Source organism: Myxine glutinosa, chromosome 3, assembly GCF_964187855.1.
Source record: "Myxine glutinosa chromosome 3, kmMyxGlut1.1, whole genome shotgun sequence".
NCBI lineage: Eukaryota > Metazoa > Chordata > Myxini > Myxiniformes > Myxinidae > Myxine > Myxine glutinosa.
In genome coordinates this window covers 36,381,940-36,402,456 of record NC_136263.1, presented here as the reverse complement: position 1 = coordinate 36,402,456, position 20,517 = coordinate 36,381,940, and the positions used below count along the sequence as shown (strand labels likewise).

Here is a 20,517-nt window from a genome sequence, read left to right as displayed (position 1 = left end):
GGAAGTCTAGATAACACGACATAAACACAAATAGATGCAAAACATATGAAATTCTTCTCTGTGACATTTTGATTACATCCTTGTGCGAGATCGGTTAATACACAGGTATTCAAAAAACTAACCTCATTCGAATCCCTTCAGAAGGCCCTGGGCTGGGAGAGCTAGGGGTCTGGATGAGTGGGCATAAAGAGGCAGAAATTGAAGAGTTCAGAAGCGAAAAAATCAAGTAACCTCCCAATGATGAGAGAAGCGTATGTGATTGTGGGTATGACGCCTTTACATGAGTGGCCGCAATACCCAACAAGGAATGCTCGGCAGGGTTGGAACACCATGTAATAAGCAGTTGAATTTGCAAACTTTGGGAACAATTAATTTTAAGCAGGAAGAATTGAAAAATATTTAGAAGACAAAATTGAGATGGTGTGTATTGGTTGAGTTACCAGGGGCAACAAGAATGTGCTTAAAGCTCCGAGTAAACCCTGGTATTCGTTCAGACGCACGAGGTCCGCTGTCAAAGAGTCACAGTTCCGAGTCACTTCCAGAAGCTCTTGCTGCAGAGCCTCAGCTCGACTCTGAGGAAAGTAGGAGTGGGAGTGGCAGAGGAAATGGTAAAATAGCACACCGTGAACACCTCAAAGAACCAACACATATTTCTTCACCAAATATATCACATATATATATCACATATATATATATATATATGTATATATATATATATATAATGGTATCTGTAATCTGGTTCTCCAACCTAATGAGCGGACAACATGACGTCATCGCCATGCACGTCCGCCTTGCCTGCAAAGTTCCAGAGGAACCATCTAGCAGTGCGTCATTACGGATTATAAATACAGATACTGTCACAAGTGCATGCAAAACTCACAGTTACCGACCTGGTTTCGCCCTTGTTGGGGCTTCATCAGGGCAACGCAGTGAGGCTTTCCATACACTTGTAACTCTGTGACCCTTTCGATTTTTATATCAGTCACTATGCGACCTTCATATCATCAGTGGAGAACCGCCAGCAAGGTGTCCCATACAGCTGCTGCTGCACCTTGCTGGGAGCGATACGCACCGCCTGCCACGCGGTGACGTTATCTCTGGTATCCACTCATCATATGGAGTCGACCTGGTTGCGGTTGGGAGTTACTAATAATGGTATCTGTAATAAATGCCCTGATGAAGCCCCAACAAGGGCGAAACCAGGTCGGTAACTGTGAGTTTTGCATGCACTTGTGACAGTATCTGTATTTATAATCCGTAATGACGCACTGCTAGATGGTTCCTCTGGAACTTTGCAGGCAAGGCGGACGTGCATGGCGATGACGTCATGTTGTCCGCTCATTAGGTTGGAGAACCAGATTACAGATACCATTATTAGTAACTCCCAACCGCAACCAGGTCGACTCCATATGATGAGTGGATACCAGAGATAACGTCACCGCGTGGCAGGCGGTGCGTATCGCTCCCAGCAAGGTGCAGCAGCAGCTGTATGGGACACCCTGCTGGTGGTTCTCCACTGATGATATGAAGGTCGCATAGTGACTGATATATATATATATATATATATATATATATATATATATATATATATATACATATACATATATATATATATATATATATACATATACATATATACATATATATATATATACATATATATATATACATATATATATATATATATATATATATACATATATATATATATATATATACATATATATATATATATATATATATATACATATATATATATATATATATATATATATATATACGTATATATTGTTACGGACACGGTTTTTGGATGTTATTTTACCGAGCGGTGGTGTATTTAACCGCGTCCGAACAGTTACTCCCCGATTAGAACCCGATTCCAACCGAACGTTGACTAATCGCGCTACAGATATTCAATTGGGAAACCTCTAAAGCGACCGAAAGAGAAGAAGAGAGAAGAAAGACAGAGTTTGGAGGAAGAACAGATTTATTATACACACACAAGCAATATTTTAGAGCGACCAATATTATTTACAGCAATAGATGGAAAAGAGCAGTCACACAGTGCATTGTTAACTTATTCTATTTCATTTACTTAATCCCCAAGACAAACGAGTAGGACAGGACGTTCACACTCACACGGTGGATATTGCAGGCAGGTAATGGCTCGAGGTTGATTGCTTGAGAGGAAGGCAAGGTCGGAGGCAGCAGCTTTCAACCCCTCGCGGTTTTGGCGGGAAAACCTCCGTCGCGTATCCGCGGCCGTCACGCGCTGGCTCGGCACACCTGCTCCTCTTCCTGGGGTGGAGCCGTCTCCCTCCGTTCAGCGCGTCTCTCCAACGACAGGGGATATTGCAGGCAGGTAGGTAGGTAGGGCTTGCGGTGGATTGCGCTCCTCTTCCAGGTCATCCCCCAGCGTATCTCTCAAGGCCTCTCCGTAAAGCAGTTCCTTACATTCGCTTTTATCACCTCCGGCGGAATTAAGCCGCCGGCTCCGAGGGCACGCCTACCGGGTCACTCACCGCGGTGTTGATTGGCTGTTAGGGCCGGTTCACTCCTGCCCTCTTCTGACGAGGTGGAGACACGCCTTTCTTCTCCAACCTTACCTCATGGCCAATGGTGGTTGAAGAGAAAAACCGACCAAAATGCGGAAGGCAAATGGAAGGGAGGTTTTGGGGAAATTGGAAGGGCCTACGCTTATTTTGTTTGATACAATGCAAAGTCAATCTAGTGGAAAACACATACTTAGCCTACATGGAATATGGAAATACACTATTTAAAAGATATATCGTGACCTGCGTGTATGTTCTATGAAATTAATTAGGAGGACGGCTGCGACCATTATTTACATTACCAGGATGTTACCATACTCTTCACATCCGTTACCCTTCCTCCAAAATTGTTACACTCCTCAAAACCCGTTACACTTCTCAAAACCCGTTACACTTCTCAAAATCGTTACACTGCACCCTCCTTTCTTCAGGCACGTCCTCGGGCCTACTAGACTTAACTGAGTGTGACATGTAGGTGTAATTCCCTCTACAATTAACCTGACCCTGAGTGTGACAATTTTAAAACACAAATAAGTATGTCCCCCTATTGCATTGCATCCTGTCTAACAGACTCAAGCCCACAGCTAACCGAATTACGGAATTATTCTGAAACTATACATTTACGGTGGGGAGCATTATTTACAATGACGTGATTTCTTATTTACAACGCAACCCAGGACCTGTGTGTTTTTTTCTTTTCTTTTTAGGGAACAAGAGAAAGAAATTCCTGTTGGGAGGGAGGAGACAGCACGCATTGCATCGATGCACCAGTACCAATACCACCAAAGCACCCAAAAGCACCAAAAAGCACCACAAGCACCACAAAGCACCACTCGGTGCGCAGTCACCATGGTTCATAATAAACACAACAAAACAACTGGTGGTGGTCTTCTCCTTGTCTGCTGGGCCGATGTTCTTCCTGACGTCTTCTGGCTTCATGCGGCCTATTTGGACATAATAAAAAGCACAACTTGTGTTCGTTTTTTATTATTATTTAGGGCCTCAGGGGCCAACTAAGGGTGGTCCACCTGTTTGGCATAGGTGCCACCTTACCGAGGTCCGCAAGCAAGATTCCCTGGCCACTATGGCCGGTCTCCAACAGAGGTGCTCTGCCCCAGAACCTGGGGTCCATCAAGTGGTACTTGGCCGCCGAACAGCGGTCCATAAAGTGGTACATCAACGCAATGCGTGCTGGTTCTGGGAATCTCGGGCGCACAATGGCCACCTCACGCACGCTCCCCTCGGCACCCAATGGCGCACAGGTCATGTGGGAGACAAAAGAAAGACAATTGAGCGAGGGGTAAGGTCACAAGGGTACACGTCAAACAAGGCAATGCAAGGTGAAATGCGTACGGAGGGCGAAGTGAGAAAGCTCGTCCCTACCGTACGTCACCCCCCTGTCACCTACACTACCCTTGCTCTTACCCCATATTTACAAAATCTACCCATTTACAAATTCGTCACTACTGTCACGTCTTCCCCATATTTCCCTTATACCAAATTCGTCACCACAATCCCTCTACTTCAAAATTTGCCATCATCAAATTCATCATCAATCCTCATAAGGAGGCAGAGATGGAACATCAAAGCACAATGTCACACCCACGTCATGATGCGTCTCACAATCCAAACATTTGCATCATAAAAAATAATCAAAACATGGCATGGTGTGGAGTACCTGTCACCTCAGGTGAGTGGATGCAGATGGTGCGAGGAGATCCTTCATCCTAACTATCCTCTAAATGACTTTAACACACTTTACACTACCCGGGGTCTTTCCCTGCCAATCCATTGGCTAACTTACACTATGGGTTCTAATAACCAATTCCCATTGGCCAAACTGTGGTGCTCCTCAATTTGGGGTCTCACTCCCCCGATTCATCTCCCGGTGCTCTAGCACAATTTCTGGGCTGCGACGTGTACCTCTCCCAACAGGTCTACCCACCTGCACACCTCCACCACTGTAGTTGCCACCCGAGCTTACCTAGCTCCTCACCCTAACCTAACTAACTGGGGACAGCCCCTCTCCTGGCTCTGTCACCCCTTGGTGCCCTCTGGCACTGGGCTACCCGGGTCCGTCCTCCGGATCCTCGGGCCCCATCCACACAACTACTACCGGCTCCCAGAGCCCACCTGCGGCCTCACCTGGCCGACATCCTTACAGTGGTGGAGTGCCCAAACCAACTACACACACTAACAGGCTACACGCCCAGCCATTTCCACAACACCAACGCACCCATCCACATACCATTCTGTCACCCGCACCACAGATGCCAATATCCAACTACAATTTACCTATACCCTCTACCTAACACTTACACTACCCGCCCCGGGTATCCGTGATGGGGGTCCACTCTTCCCCCATTCACACCTTCGCACCATCCACTCCACTCCACAATTTCCACCATACTCACTCCACGACCATCCATTCCAATACTCCATTTATTCCACACAGCCACATACACCTGTCCTCCATTCACCTGTCGTTGCACACCTGTGCACTCACACCTGGTGCCACCTGCACCCTCCTCCTCTTCCTGGACCAGTTGGTCAACACAACACACATCACCATCACTCACTCCTACACTGCTCCACACACCTGTTCAGTTGCACACCTGTGCAATCACACCTGTTCAATCACACCTGTTCAATTCTCAAACACACGGCATCATCTCAGCTAACTACTTCCCTCTGAAACTTGCGCTTCCCAGTCGTCCCTGTAAACTATTGCGCTCCCTCGTCATTATCATCCACACTAATCTACCTGCGTCCCCACTACAGGTATCAGTCACTAACTAACCTTAACGTCACCTAATGTCATCTTCGCTAGATCCCTAACAATATAACCTAACCCACCCGGGCTAGTTTTCACTGCCATCAACCCCATAAACCTAGTGCGCATTTGCCCCCATGTCTGTGAGGGATGGTGGATTTGCCATCCCTCCACATCGGGGAGGTCCTACTATCAATTTTGCACACCTAAATCCAACCAATCAAAAATTCTGCCAATCACTCTACCATCATCAATTTTTGCTTTTTTCTAATTTCGGGGCCAAAACACTATCCTCATCACCCGTCTACTTATTACATCCTCTCGGTGCGCCAATTCCCTTCTAAAGCTCGGCTTCGTACAGCCGAGCCATGAACGCGGGTTTTTTTTTTTTTTTGTGCCGGCGGCTGGATGCGTCCGGCACTCGGTGCAGGGATGGGGGCTTACCCGGGCCGAGATCCCACGCACCACCTCGGCGTGGAGCCATCCAATGTCCCGATCTCGACCTGCCGGCACGTCTCAATAGAACGTGGTCGCCATAGCGACCCTTCCTATCCAGCCGCCCGCTCCGCCTAGTGGAGCCCGGCCGCGGCCGTTCAAAGCGAGGCCCAGCGTGGATCGCGCACGGCGGTTCTTTCGAAACCGCCGTGGTTCGGATCCCCGCTGGTCCTCGCGGCACGCGAAGCTGCCCGACGCGCACCGAGGGCCCGAGTCGGCTATAAGTCGTTCTAACCTTTAACCCAGTTATCGTCGACGCTTCACCTGGATTCCTACAAGCATACGCTACCCCTTTCTTGCTCATACATGCAGCTGTTCCCATTCTCCTCGTACCTTTCCTGACACACCTCGGTACACCCATTCCACTCACAGCCTTGGTCACACACCTGACCACCGAACACTTTGGCACACATTCGTTGCTCGCACACCTCACCAATACACCGCTTCGCGCCCCCTCCTCGGTCACCTCCTCTGTGACAATCACAGGTGTGCCCTCATTCGCACACCCAACCACGTGCCTCACCACCAACTCAAATGTGCCTTCCCACACACGCTCTACCATTCCAGGTGTGCATCCTTCCATCCCAGGTGTACATCCTCGCTCACCTGTCACAACCAACTCACTCTCCTTGTCACTCTCAATACTCTCACCTCCATTCTTGACAGCGCACTCACCCTTACTTTCGACGGCACACTCTTTCCTCATGCACCCGTCCGTTACACACCTTTCTCGCGCACACCCTCCCGTTACATCCTCTGTAACACTCACCACAGGCGTACACTTCCTCGTTACATCCTCTGTAACACTCACCACAGGTGTACACTCTTTCGTTACTTCCTCCGTAACACTCACCACACCGCGCTTCCATGTACCCCCTCGCACACGCGCTCCGACCGGCTCACTCCTGACGGCACACTCACTCCTCGGCGTGCACTTTTTCCTCACACACCCCATGGTCGGACATTCTCGCACACCTCTTTTTTCGCACACCTGACCTGTCACACACTTCACCAACGGCCTTTCACGAACACCCGGATCCAAACCAATCCCCAAGCCGACTGAAGCTTTCCTCACATCATGTACATTGCCACTCACCTCCGTACCTCGTCGCACCTCCTCCGCCACCTGCAAACTTTTTATTTGGTTAGTGAGCACCGCATCATGATTTGAACACAGACCTTGTACATATTCCATGACTTCCTCCTTTATCTCCCTCTTAGTTTCCCTCCGTCTCTTCTTAATTTCACTCACCTCTTCTCCCACTTCCTCTAATTTTTGTTTAACCTCTTTTATTTCTCGGTGCGTCCCCTCAAGTTCGTCCTCTAAGGCTACCGTGACCGTCTCTATGTGCATCCTCACCTGCCGGTCCTTTGTCTCCATTATCTCTGTCACCTCCTCCACCCTCATTGTCAGTTCCTCCCGTACCATCTGACATTGCCTCTGCGTCGCTATTAATTCGTTTTTAATTTCTTTTTGTGTCGCCTTTAACCCTCCTAGTACCGCAGTGTTCTTTTGAACCTGCTCCACTAACTTAGTTTGTCCCTCTGTCAGCTGCTCCACCTCCTCCGTCAGATCTTCTATTCCCCCTTGTAACTTAGCCGTATTATTCCTCACTTCTTTCTCTATACGCTTTTCGCCTCGCTTTACCTCCTCGCGTAGCCCCGAGACCTCCTCACTCACCCCTCGTCGTATTTCCTCCATCTGGTTCCCCATCTGTTCGATTTCCCGGGCGGATTGTTCCCCTATTTCCCGCAATTTGTCCTCCATCCTATTTTCTAACCCCATTAACCCATTTTTCACCCCCTCTAACTGATTCTCTTGAGCGGCCATTCTGTTTTCTACCCCCATTAACCCATTTTTCACCCCTTCTATCCCATTGTCTAATCCCTCAAATTTCTTGTCTAACTCCTTAAAATTATTGTCTAATCCCTCACCGGTACCCCTCGCTTCGTCCCTCATTACCCCCATTTGGTTTCCCATTACCCCCATTTGGTTTCCCATCCTGTTTTCCATCCCTTTGAAATTATCGTCTGTTTTTACCATAAAGGCCATCATCTGTTTCATAAACAGGTTCCAATTCATTGGCATCTCGGGTTCGGCTACCGCGACCATGGGCGTGGCTAAATTTGGTGCCGCAACAACCATGTGCGCGAGGACGCCATCTTGTGCACCTGATACACCCTCAACCGCCTCCTCATTGCTCTCCTCCTCCCTTTCTTCCACATACATTTCCCCTGGTTCCTGGGTTACCCCTAACCCGTCTATCTCCCCCACCGACATCCGATCGCCTTGATTGTCCATGGCGCGATCTCAAAATTCGGGTTTTATAAAACAACACAATTTCGGCAGCTCGTAATTTTGACCAAGATTTTTTTTTAAAATTTGGGCCTAACAAATTTAGTCCCGGGTCCGAATCCGACTCCTCGACACCAATTGTTACGGACACGGTTTTTGGATGTTATTTTACCGAGCGGTGGTGTATTTAACCGCGTCCGAACAGTTACTCCCCGATTAGAACCCGATTCCAACCGAACGTTGACTAATCGCGCTACAGATATTCAATTGGGAAACCTCTAAAGCGACCGAAAGAGAAGAAGAGAGAAGAAAGACAGAGTTTGGAGGAAGAACAGATTTATTATACACACACAAGCAATATTTTAGAGCGACCAATATTATTTACAGCAATAGATGGAAAAGAGCAGTCACACAGTGCATTGTTAACTTATTCTATTTCATTTACTTAATCCCCAAGACAAACGAGTAGGACAGGACGTTCACACTCACACGGTGGATATTGCAGGCAGGTAATGGCTCGAGGTTGATTGCTTGAGAGGAAGGCAAGGTCGGAGGCAGCAGCTTTCAACCCCTCGCGGTTTTGGCGGGAAAACCTCCGTCGCGTATCCGCGGCCGTCACGCGCTGGCTCGGCACACCTGCTCCTCTTCCTGGGGTGGAGCCGTCTCCCTCCGTTCAGCGCGTCTCTCCAACGACAGGGGATATTGCAGGCAGGTAGGTAGGTAGGGCTTGCGGTGGATTGCGCTCCTCTTCCAGGTCATCCCCCAGCGTATCTCTCAAGGCCTCTCTGCTAAGCAGTTCCTTACATTCGCTTTTATCACCTCCGGCGGAATTAAGCCGCCGGCTCCGAGGGCACGCCTACCGGGTCACTCACCGCGGTGTTGATTGGCTGTTAGGGCCGGTTCACTCCTGCCCTCTTCTGACGAGGTGGAGACACGCCTTTCTTCTCCGACCCTGTTTCATGGCCAATGGTGGTTGAAGAGAAAAACCGACCAAAATGCGGAAGGCAAATGGAAGGGAGGTTTTGGGGAAATTGGAAGGGCCTACGCTTATTTTGTTTGATACAATGCAAAGTCAATCTAGTGGAAAACACATACTTAGCCTACATGGAATAAGGAAATACACTATTTAAAAGATATATCGTGACCTGCGTGTATGTTCTATGAAATTAATTAGGAGGACGGCTGCGACCATTATTTACATTACCAGGATGTTACCATACCAAAACCATACTCTTCACATCCGTTACCCTTCCTCCAAAATTGTTACACTCCTCAAAACCCGTTACACTTCTCAAAACCCGTTACACTTCTCAAAATCGTTACACTGCACCCTCCTTTCTTCAGGCACGTCCTCGGGCCTACTAGACTTAACTGAGTGTGACATGTAGGTGTAATTCCCTCGACAATTAACCTGACCCTGAGTGTGACAATTTTAAAACACAAATAAGTATGTCCCCCTATTGCATTGCATCCTGTCTAACAGACTCAAGCCCACAGCTAACCGAATTACGGAATTATTCTGAAACTATACATTTACGGTGGGGAGCATTATTTACAATGACGTGATTTCTTATTTACAACGCAACCCAGGACCTGTGTGTTTTTTTCTTTTCTTTTTTAGGGAACAAGAGAAAGAAATTCCTGTTGGGAGGGAGGAGACAGCACGCATTGCATCGATGCACCAGTACCAATACCACCAAAGCACCCAAAAGCACCCAAAAGCACCACCAGCACCACAAAGCACCACTCGGTGCGCAGTCACCATGGTTCATAATAAACTCAACAAAACAACTGGTGGTGGTCTTCTCCTTGTCTGCTGGGCCGATGTTCTTCCTGACGTCTTCTGGCTTCATGCGGCCTATTTGGACATAATAAAAAGCACAACTTGTGTTCGTTTTTTATTATTATTTAGGGCCTCAGGGGCCAACTAAGGGTGGTCCACCTGTTTGGCATAGGTGCCACCTTACCGAGGTCCGCAAGCAAGATTCCCTGGCCACTATGGCCGGTCTCCAACAGAGGTGCTCTGCCCCAGAACCTGGGGTCCATCAAGTGGTACTTGGCCGCCGAACAGCGGTCCATAAAGTGGTACATCAACGCAATGCGTGCTGGTTCTGGGAATCTCGGGCGCACAATGGCCACCTCACGCACGCTCCCCTCGGCACCCAATGGCGCACAGGTCATGTGGGAGACAAAAGAAAGACAATTGAGCGAGGGGTAAGGTCACAAGGGTACACGTCAAACAAGGCAATGCAAGGTGAAATGCGTACGGAGGGCGAAGTGAGAAAGCTCGTCCCTACCGTACGTCACCCCCCTGTCACCTACACTACCCTTGCTCTTACCCCATATTTACAAAATCTACCCATTTACAAATTCGTCACTACTGTCACGTCTTCCCCATATTTCCCTTATACCAAATTCGTCACCACAATCCCTCTACTTCAAAATTTGCCATCATCAATTCATCATCAATCCTCAAAAGGAGGGAGAGATGGAATTACGCACAATGTCACACCCACGTCATGATGCGTCTCACAATCCAAACATTTGCATCATAAAAAATAATCAAAACATGGCATGGTGTGGAGTACCTGTCACCTCAGGTGAGTGGATGCAGATGGTGCGAGGAGATCCTTCATCCTACCTATCCTCTAAATGACTTTAACACACTTTACACTACCCGGGGTCTTTCCCTGCCAATCCATTGGCCAACTTACACTACGGGTTCTAATAACCAATTCCCATTGGCCAAACTGTGGTGCTCCTCAATTTTGGGGTCTCACTCCCCCGATTCATCTCCCGGTGCTCTAGCACAATTTCTGGGCTGCGACGTGTACCTCTCCCAACAGGTCTACCCACCTGCACACCTCCACCACTGTAGTTGCCACCCGAGCTTACCTAGCTCCTCACCCTAACCTAACTAACTGGGGACAGCCCCTCTCCTGGCTCTGTCACCCCTTGGTGCCCTCTGGCACTGGGCTACCCGGGTCCGTCCTCCGGATCCTCGGGCCCCATCCACACAACTACTACCGGCTCCCAGAGCCCACCTGCGGCCTCACCTGGCCGACATCCTTACAGTGGTGGAGTGCCCCAAACCAACTACACACACTAACAGGCTACACGCCCAGCCATTTCCACAACACTAATGCACCCATCCAAACATCATTCTTCCAACCGCACCACAGATGCCAATATCCAACCACAATTTACCTGTACCCTCTACCTAACTCTTACACTACCCGCCCTGGGTATCCATGATGGGGGGTCCACTCTTCCCCCATTCACACCTTCGCACCATCCACTCCACTCCACAATTTCCACCATTCTCACTCCACGACCATCCATTCCAATCCTCCAGACCATTTATTCCATACACCTGTCTTTCATTCACCTGTCGTTGCACACCTGTGCAATCCTACCTGGTGCCACCTGCACCCTCCTCCTCTTCCTGGACCATTTGGTCAACACAACACGCAATCACCACTACTCCCTCATACACTGCTCCATTCACCTGTTCAGTTGCACACCTGTGCAATCACACCTGTTCCATTCTCACCTGTTCAGTTCTCACACACACGGCATCATCTCAGCTAACTACTCCCCTCTGAAACTTGCGCTTCCCAGTCGTCCCTTTAAACTATTGCGCTCCCACGTCATTATCATCCACACTAATCTACCTGCGTCCCCACTACAGGTATCAGTCACTAACTAAACTTAACGTTACCTAATGTCATCTTCGCTAGATCCCTACACACCATATCCTAACCCACCCGGGCTAGTTTTCACTGCCATCACCCCCATAAGCTATTGCGCATTTGCCCCACCTTGTGAGGGATGACAGAGTTGCCATCCCACCACAGCGGGGCATCTCTCACTATCAATTTTGTTCGTCCAAATCCAACAATTCAAAAATTTTCCATTTACTGCCAATTCCATTCACTTTTCTAAATTTCGTTTTAAATCACTATCACTATCACCATCACCCGTCTACTTATTACATCCTCTCGGTGCGCCAATTCACATCTACAGCCCGGCTTCGTACAGCCGAGCACTGAACGCGGATTCTTTTGTGCTGGCGGCTGGATGCGTCCCGCATTCGGGGCCGGGGCGGGGGCTTACCCGGGCCGAGATCCCACGCATCACCTCGGCGTGGAGCCATCCAATGTCCCGATCTCGACCTGCCGGCACGTCTCAACAAAACGTGGTCGCCATAGCGACCCTTCCTATCCAGCCGCCCGCTCCGCCTAGTGGAGCCCGGCCGCGGCCGTTCAAAGCGAGGCCCAGCGTGGATCGCGCACGGCGGTTCTTTCGAAACCGCCGTGGTTCGGATCCCCGCTGGTTCTCGCGACACGCGAAGCCCGGCACGCACCGAGGGCCCGAGTCGGCTATAAGTCGTTCTAACCTTTAACCCAGTTATCGTCGACGCTTCACCTGGATTCCTACAAGCATACGCTACCCCTTTCTTGCTCATACATGCAGCTGTTCCCATTCTCCTCGTACCTTTTCTTTCACACCTCGGTACACTCATTCCGCTCACCGACTTGGTCACACACCTGACCACCGAACACTTTGGCACACATTCGTTGCTCGCACACCTCACCAATACACCGCTTCGCGCCCCCTCCTCGGTCACCTCCTCTGTGACAATCACAGGTGTGCCCTCACCCGCACACCCAACCACGTGTCTCACTACCAATTCCAGCGTGCATTCCCACTCACGCTCTACCATTCCAGGTGTGCATCCTTCTATTCCATGTGTACATCCTCGCTCACCTGTCACAACCAGCTCACTCTCCTTGTCACTCTCACTACTCTCACCTCCACTCTCGGTCGCGCACTCACCCTTACTCTTGACAGCATGCGCTTTCCCCATGCACCTGTCCGTTACACACCTTTCTCGCGCCTCCTCCCGCGCACACTTCTTCGTTACTTCCTCCGTAACACTCACCACACCGCGCTTCCCTGTGCTCCCTCGCACACGCGCTTCGACCAACTCACTCTTGACGGCACACTCACTCCTCGGCGTGCTCTTTTTCCTCACACACCCCATGGTCGGACATTCTCGCACACCTCTTTTTTCGCACACCAGACCTGTCGCACACTTCACCAACGGCCTCTCACGAACACCCGGATCCAAACCAATCCCCAAGCCGACTGAATCTCCCCTCACATCATGTACATTGCCACTCACCTCCGTACCTCGTCGCACCTCCTCCGCCACCTGCAAACTTTTTATTTGGTTAGTGAGCACCGCATCATGATTTGAACACAGACCTTGTACATATTCCATGACTTCCTCCTTTATCTCCCTCTTAGTTTCCCTCCGTCTCTTCTTAATTTCACTCACCTCTTCTCCCACTTCCTCTAATTTTTGTTTAACCTCTTTTATTTCTCGGTGCGTCCCCTCAAGTTCGTCCTCTAAGGCTACCGTGACCGTCTCTATGTGCATCCTCACCTGCCGGTCCTTTGTCTCCATTATCTCTGTCACCTCCTCCACCCTCATTGTCAGTTCCTCCCGTACCATCTGACATTGCCTCTGCGTCGCTATTAATTCGTTTTTAATTTCTTTTTGTGTCGCCTTTAACCCTCCTAGTACCGCAGTGTTCTTTTGAACCTGCTCCACTAACTTAGTTTGTCCCTCTGTCAGCTGCTCCACCTCCTCCGTCAGATCTTCTATTCCCCCCTGTAACTTTACCGTATTATTTCTCACCTCTTTCTCGATACGCTTTTCGCCTCGCTTTACCTCCTCGCGCAGCCCCGAGACCTCCTCACTCACCCCTCGTCGTATTTCCTCCATCTGGTTCCCCATCTGTTCGATTTCCCGGGCGGATTGTTCCCCTATTTCCCGCAATTTGTCCTCCATCCTATTTTCTAACCCCATTAACCCATTTTTCACCCCCTCTAACTGATTCTCCTGGGCAGCCATTCTGTTTTCCACCCCCGTTAACCCATGTTTCACCCCTTCTATCCCATTGTCTAACCCCTCAAATTTCTTGTCTAATCCCTCAAATTTCTTTTCTAATCCCTCAAATTTCTTTTCTAATCCCTCACCGGTACCCCTCGCTTCGTCCCTCATTACCCCCATTTGGCCCTCCAATCGCTCACCCTGAGCATCCATCCGGTTCCCCATTACCCCCATTTGGTTTCCCATTACCCCCATTTGGCCCTCTAATCGCTCACTATTAGCCCTCGCTTCGTCCCTCATTTTGTCCATAAGGGCCCCGATTTGTAGCAACAAAAGGTTTGAATCCACCAGGGGCGCTACCACGGTCGCGGGCGTGGCAAAATTTGGTGCCGCTACACCCACGTGCGCGAGGACGCCATTTTGCGCGTCTGACACCCCCTCAACCGCCTCCTCATTGCTCTCCTCCTCCCTTTCTTCCACATACATTTCCCCTGGTTCCTGGGTTACCCCTAACCCGTCTATCTCCCCCACCGACATCCGATCGCCTTGATTGTCCATGGCGCGATCTCAAAATTCGGGTTTTATAAAACAACACAATTTCGGCAGCTCGTAATTTTGACCAAAATTTTTTTTAAAATTTGGGCCTAACAAATTTAGTCCCGGGTCCGAATCCGACTCCTCGACACCAATTGTTACGGACACGGTTTTTGGATGTTATTTTACCGAGCGGTGGTGTATTTAACCGCGTCCGAACAGTTACTCCCCGATTAGAACCCAATTCCAACCGAACGTTGACTAATCGCGCTACAGATATTCAATTGGGAAACCTCTAAAGCGACCGAAAGAGAAGAAGAGAGAAGAAAGACAGAGTTTGGAGGAAGAACAGATTTATTATACACACACAAGCAATATTTTAGAGCGACCAATATTATTTACAGCAATAGATGGAAAAGAGCAGTCACACAGTGCATTGTTAACTTATTCTATTTCATTTACTTAATCCCCAAGACAAACGAGTAGGACAGGACGTTCACACTCACACGGTGGATATTGCAGGCAGGTAATGGCTCGAGGTTGATTGCTTGAGAGGAAGGCAAGGTCGGAGGCAGCAGCTTTCAACCCCTCGCGGTTTTGGCGGGAAAACCTCCGTCGCGTATCCGCGGCCGTCACGCGCTGGCTCGGCACACCTGCTCCTCTTCCTGGGGTGGAGCCGTCTCCCTCCGTTCAGCGCGTCTCTCCAACGACAGGGGATATTGCAGGCAGGTAGGTAGGTAGGGCTTGCGGTGGATTGCGCTCCTCTTCCAGGTCATCCCCCAGCGTATCTCTCAAGGCCTCTCTGTTAAGCAGTTCCTTACATTCGCTTTTATCACCTCCGGCGGAATTAAGCCGCCGGCTCCGAGGGCACGCCTACCGGGTCACTCACCGCGGTGTTGATTGGCTGTTAGGGCCGGTTCACTCCTGCCCTCTTCTGACGAGGTGGAGACACGCCTTTCTTCTCCGACCCTGTTTCATGGCCAATGGTGGTTGAAGAGAAAAACCGACCAAAATGCGGAAGGCAAATGGAAGGGAGGTTTTGGGGAAATTGGAAGGGCCTACGCTTATTTTGTTTGATACAATGCAAAGTCAATCTAGTGGAAAACACATACTTAGCCTACATGGAATAAGGAAATACACTATTTAAAAGATATATCGTGACCTGCGTGTATGTTCTATGAAATTAATTAGGAGGACGGCTGCGACCATTATTTACATTACCAGGATGTTACCATTATAACTTTTGCCGAACTGATAGAAGCCGAACGATACATCCCCCAGCAAATCTTCAACTGTGACGAGACAGGGCTCTTCTGCAAAAAGATGCCGAGGAGGACGTATATAACGGCAGAGGAGAAGAGCATGCCAGGCCACAACTTGTTCAGAGTGCCGGCGATAGCTCGCCTTCTCTTTGTGGAAAACACGGTGAGATCCTTAACATCCAACAACTAATGGGACGCAAACGGGGCGCCCAGTTTAGCGGTACACACATTGATGAATCACCCTGCCTGTGATTCACCCATGACAGGTTATAGCTGGGTCGGGATTCAAACCCAGGCTGGACAGTTTAGACTTTAGAGTCAAGTGTGCGTACCTCCAGTCCAGGCCATCCTGCCAACTTGTATGCTGCATACAGGTGAAATATAAAGCGCGAGATATTTTTATATATACTGTATATTTAAAAAAAAATTGGTGTGGTTTTTGGCGGGCTGGAACGGATTAATAGCATTTCAATGCATTTCAATGGGGAAATTTGATTTGAGAAACGAGCAATTTGAGTTACGAGCTCGGTCACAGAACGAATTAAACTCGTAAGTCAAGGTTCCACTGTGTATATGTATGTATGTATATATATATATATATACATATATATATATATATACATATATATATATATATATACTATATACATATATATATATATATACATATATATATATATATACATATATATATATATATATACATATATATATATATATACATATATATATATATATACATATATATATATATATACATATATATATATATATACATATATATATATATAATATATATATATATACATATATATATATATATATACATATATATATACATATATATATACATATATATACATATACATATATATATACATATGTATATACATATACATATGTATATACATATATATACATATATATATACATATATATATACATATATATATATATATATATATATATATATATATATATATATATATATATATACATATATATATTATATATCCGTAATGACGCACTGCTATATATATATTTATATATATATATATATATATATATATATATATATATATATATATATATATATATATATATATATATATATATATATATATATATATATATATACATATATATATATATTAGGGTGGTCCTCAAATGTAAACATTAACTTTTCTAAAGTGCTTTTCCATTTTTTTATTACACCTGTAGGGAGAACAAATTGGGTAAAATTTCATTTCATTTTGAAAACTTTTACCACTGTCACATGGCCCCTGCTAATCTGCTAATCAGCACTATACAGAAATTATTTCGGTTTGTTTCAGTTATGATGGCGAGTGCAAGTACTTAAAGAAGAGCAACCATAAAAAAGAACCATGTGTGGCTGATAGGCTGCCATACTGAAAAACTACCAGAAACTCGGCTCCCATCTTAGCAAGAGATTCTGCAGCGATACTTTAAGCTACATCATGCTGAGAAATTGGACATAAGCAGTGCCGCAACAACTGTTGTTCGTGAGACATTATGCATCTGGGAGAAAGCACGGATCCCCACTGCAGAGGAGTGGAATATCATTGCAAAACTAGAGAGAAAAGTAGAACAATACAGATCCATCCTGAAAGGAAAGATCCGGCGATCTGTCCCTCAGATAAAGAAAGAAGAGCAGTTTCAAACCGGTCTACGTGACCTATTTGACATTGCTCATGTTGATGTCCTTGATCTGATCAAAATACCAGAGGACCGTGAATTCCTTAAGGCACAACGGGAGCCAGGTCGACGGGGCTTTATGGTTGGTGTTGACAAGGTGCTAGCAGGAAAAGAGGAGCGGACACATCAACGCGACAAGGTGTTGACTGAAAGAGAGCAGCATGAAAAAGAGAAGCAAGCAGCCCGAGAGGAGACTCTTGAGCTAGCATCATCAACAGACAGCAGTGCTGAAGCCAGTGATCATGACGACTCTGCTGTTCTATCTGCTTCAAAGAGGCAGAGCCGAAAGCGTGCAAGTAGCATTGTTACACCGGACCTAACAGCAGCTCTCGACCGCACCAAGGTTAGCGATCGATCAGCTGTTCACATCTTGTCAGCAGCAGCCTCTGCTCTGGGACACGACCCTTCAGAATTGGCCATCAACCGCACATCGATCAGGAAATCCAGGCGGATCCAACGGAAGACTATTGCAGGTGACATTCAGGCATCCTATGCTCCAAACACAAGTCTGGTGGTTCATTGGGATGGCAAGCTCCTTCCAGACGATGGGACAAAAAAAGTTGATCGCCTTCCTGTCATTGTCAGTGACCCACAAGGAACTGGAAAGCTTCTGGGTGTGCCAAAGCTGCCAGCTGGAACTGGACTAGCAACAGCTGCTGCTGTTATGCAATGCCTCGAAGAATGGCATTTGCAAGACATGGTGGCAGGTATGAGCTTTGACACGACAGCCAGCAACACTGGTTCAGCACTTGGTGCATGCACTATTTTGCAGCAAAAGCTTGGACGACCACTATTACATTTTGCATGCCGGCATCACATTCTGGAACAAGTGGTAGAGGCAGCAATGGCAGCATTCAAACCATTTCTTGGTCCATCAAAAGGACCTGAGATAGCCGTCTTCAAGCGCTTCCAGTCAAACTGGAATTCCATTGACCAAAGCAAGTTGAAGCCAATGATGCCTGATGACCTGGACTCTGTAGTTTCAGGTGTATTTTTAAGTTGCAAAGAAGATGTCATTTCATTCTGCACCCAGAAACTGGAATCGGGCCAACTACGAGATGACTACCGTGAACTTCTTGAGTTGACTATTATTCTGTTTGGTGAGCGTCCTCCGAGAGGATTCAGGTTCATGCAGCCAGGAGCCATGCATCGGGCAAGATGGATGGCCCGTGTGATTTATGGAATCAGGATCTACTTGTTCCGTGATCAGTTTCGACTGACCCCAAAGGAACTCACTGGCATAAAGCGTTTTACAGCATTTGTTGGAGCAGTGTATACCAAAGCCTGGTTCAGCACTCCATCTGCCATTGGTGCTCCCGCTGGAGACCTAGCTCTCTTAAAAGCACTCATTTTCTATCCTGATTCAGTGATTGCCGAAGCCACCAGCAAAAAGCTTTCCAATCACTTGTGGTACCTCAGCGAAGAACTGGCAGGACTTGCTCTGTTTGACGATAGTGTTGAGCTTGATGTCAAGCGAATGATAGTAGCTGCTCTTAAAGAAGAATGCCAAGAGAATCCTCAACCACGGGTACATGTGGATCTTACAGCAAAATAAGCCATCGCTGCCAAGACTGTTGCAGATTTTGTTACTTCTGCCTCATTGCGAATTTTTACTGCATTCAAAGTCAATACTGACTTCCTAGAAAAGGACCCTGGTGAGTGGGCCGATGACCCATCATTTCAGTCATCACAGCAAGTCTTGCGCGGTATTGCCACTGTCAACGACTTTGCAGAACCTGGTGTAGCATTAATGCAGGACTACAATCAAGTCTTGACAAAGGATGAACAGCAGCGCCAGTACCTGTTGCAAGTTGTTGAGTGGCATCGCCATCAGTTCCACGACGCAAAGAAGATAAGGAGGAAATAATTTACCACAGAACTTATTAATGAGGAATCAATGGTCTGGAGGACTCTTACTCTGTGTGTTTATGATGATTGTCATACATTCTTACTGATTTGGGATTACATCTGAGTGTTAGTTTATTAAAAACAATTTTGTGTGTCGATACTGAAACATTGTAATTTTCAACCCATGTGTAACAATAGTAAATAAAGTCGTATAGAAACCATCTTTGGCACATTTCATTTTTTCACAACAAGGAACAATTGTAGCAACAAGCACCTGAAAAAAGTCCAATTTTATTTTTTGGTGTACATTTGAGGGCCACCCTAATATATATATATGTATGTATGTATGTATGTATATATATATATAATATATATATATATATATACAAGACATGGTGGCAGGTATGAGCACGTGGTGCCCCCCATGCCCCCCTGCCCGACATATATATATGTCGGGCAGGGGGGCATGGGGGGCACCACGTGCCCCAGGGGCACCTGAAATATACAGTAGTGACCCCTAATTCCGAACGCCCCTCATCTCGAACTACTCTAATTCCGAACCGTAAATTCGAGAAAATTTTGTCCCTAATTCCGAATGTATTTCTATAACCGAACCGCCAACATAGCGTTAGCGTCGTTCATATTTCCCGCCGCGAGCGTCGTTCATATTTCCAGTGCTGAAATTAGAGAACTGTGCTTCCATTGGTCTAAAACACAGGCCATTGTTGAAAAGTGGCACCCTATTAAAGCAGTGGTTAACAGGAGCATTAACTTGTTCAGTGACGATGTGATTGACCACTTCAGAAAAATTAAGAAAAGTCGCCAACACCAGGCAACTTTGGAGAGGTGGTTCTCTAAAGAAAGCAAGCCTAGTGAGCCCCAACCCTCTACAAGTGGTGTTAAGAGACAAAGAGAGCAAACACCGTAAGTCAAGTCATCTGATGTTAGCTTGGAAGGTGCCTCACCTTCCAAGCAATAAAACCCTCTCCCTCCTTCCTCCTCTCCAGCCTCCACATGCACCATCAGAACTCTCCACGAAGGTAAATGCAGTTATTTTCATGTTAGTACATTTACTTCTTGTTTTTATTATTATTATTAGTTGATATTTAGGGCATTTACTCATCTTATTTTACCTTGAA

At 47.2% G+C, this 20,517-nt stretch overlaps 2 protein-coding genes across 4 annotated transcripts in view; one reads left to right on the top strand and one right to left on the bottom strand.

Annotated features, from left to right (window-relative positions):
- LOC137423683 (protein DGCR6) overlaps positions 1 to 20,517 on the top strand; it is an 89,199-nt gene that overhangs the window by 11,642 nt on the left and 57,040 nt on the right. The gene's annotated exons all lie outside the window — the stretch shown is intronic.
- The window catches only part of LOC137423682 (V-type proton ATPase 116 kDa subunit a 1), a 92,209-nt gene that overhangs the window by 47,841 nt on the left and 23,851 nt on the right, over positions 1 to 20,517 (bottom strand). For all 3 annotated transcript variants that reach the window (XM_068111090.2, XM_068111089.2, XM_078773879.1), the window contains exons 5-6: positions 441 to 572; positions 123 to 169 (exon numbers count right to left, since the gene is read on the bottom strand). In XM_068111090.2, coding sequence (XP_067967191.2) covers positions 123 to 169; positions 441 to 572 — 179 coding nt within the window. The remainder of the gene's footprint in view (positions 1 to 122; positions 170 to 440; positions 573 to 20,517) is intronic.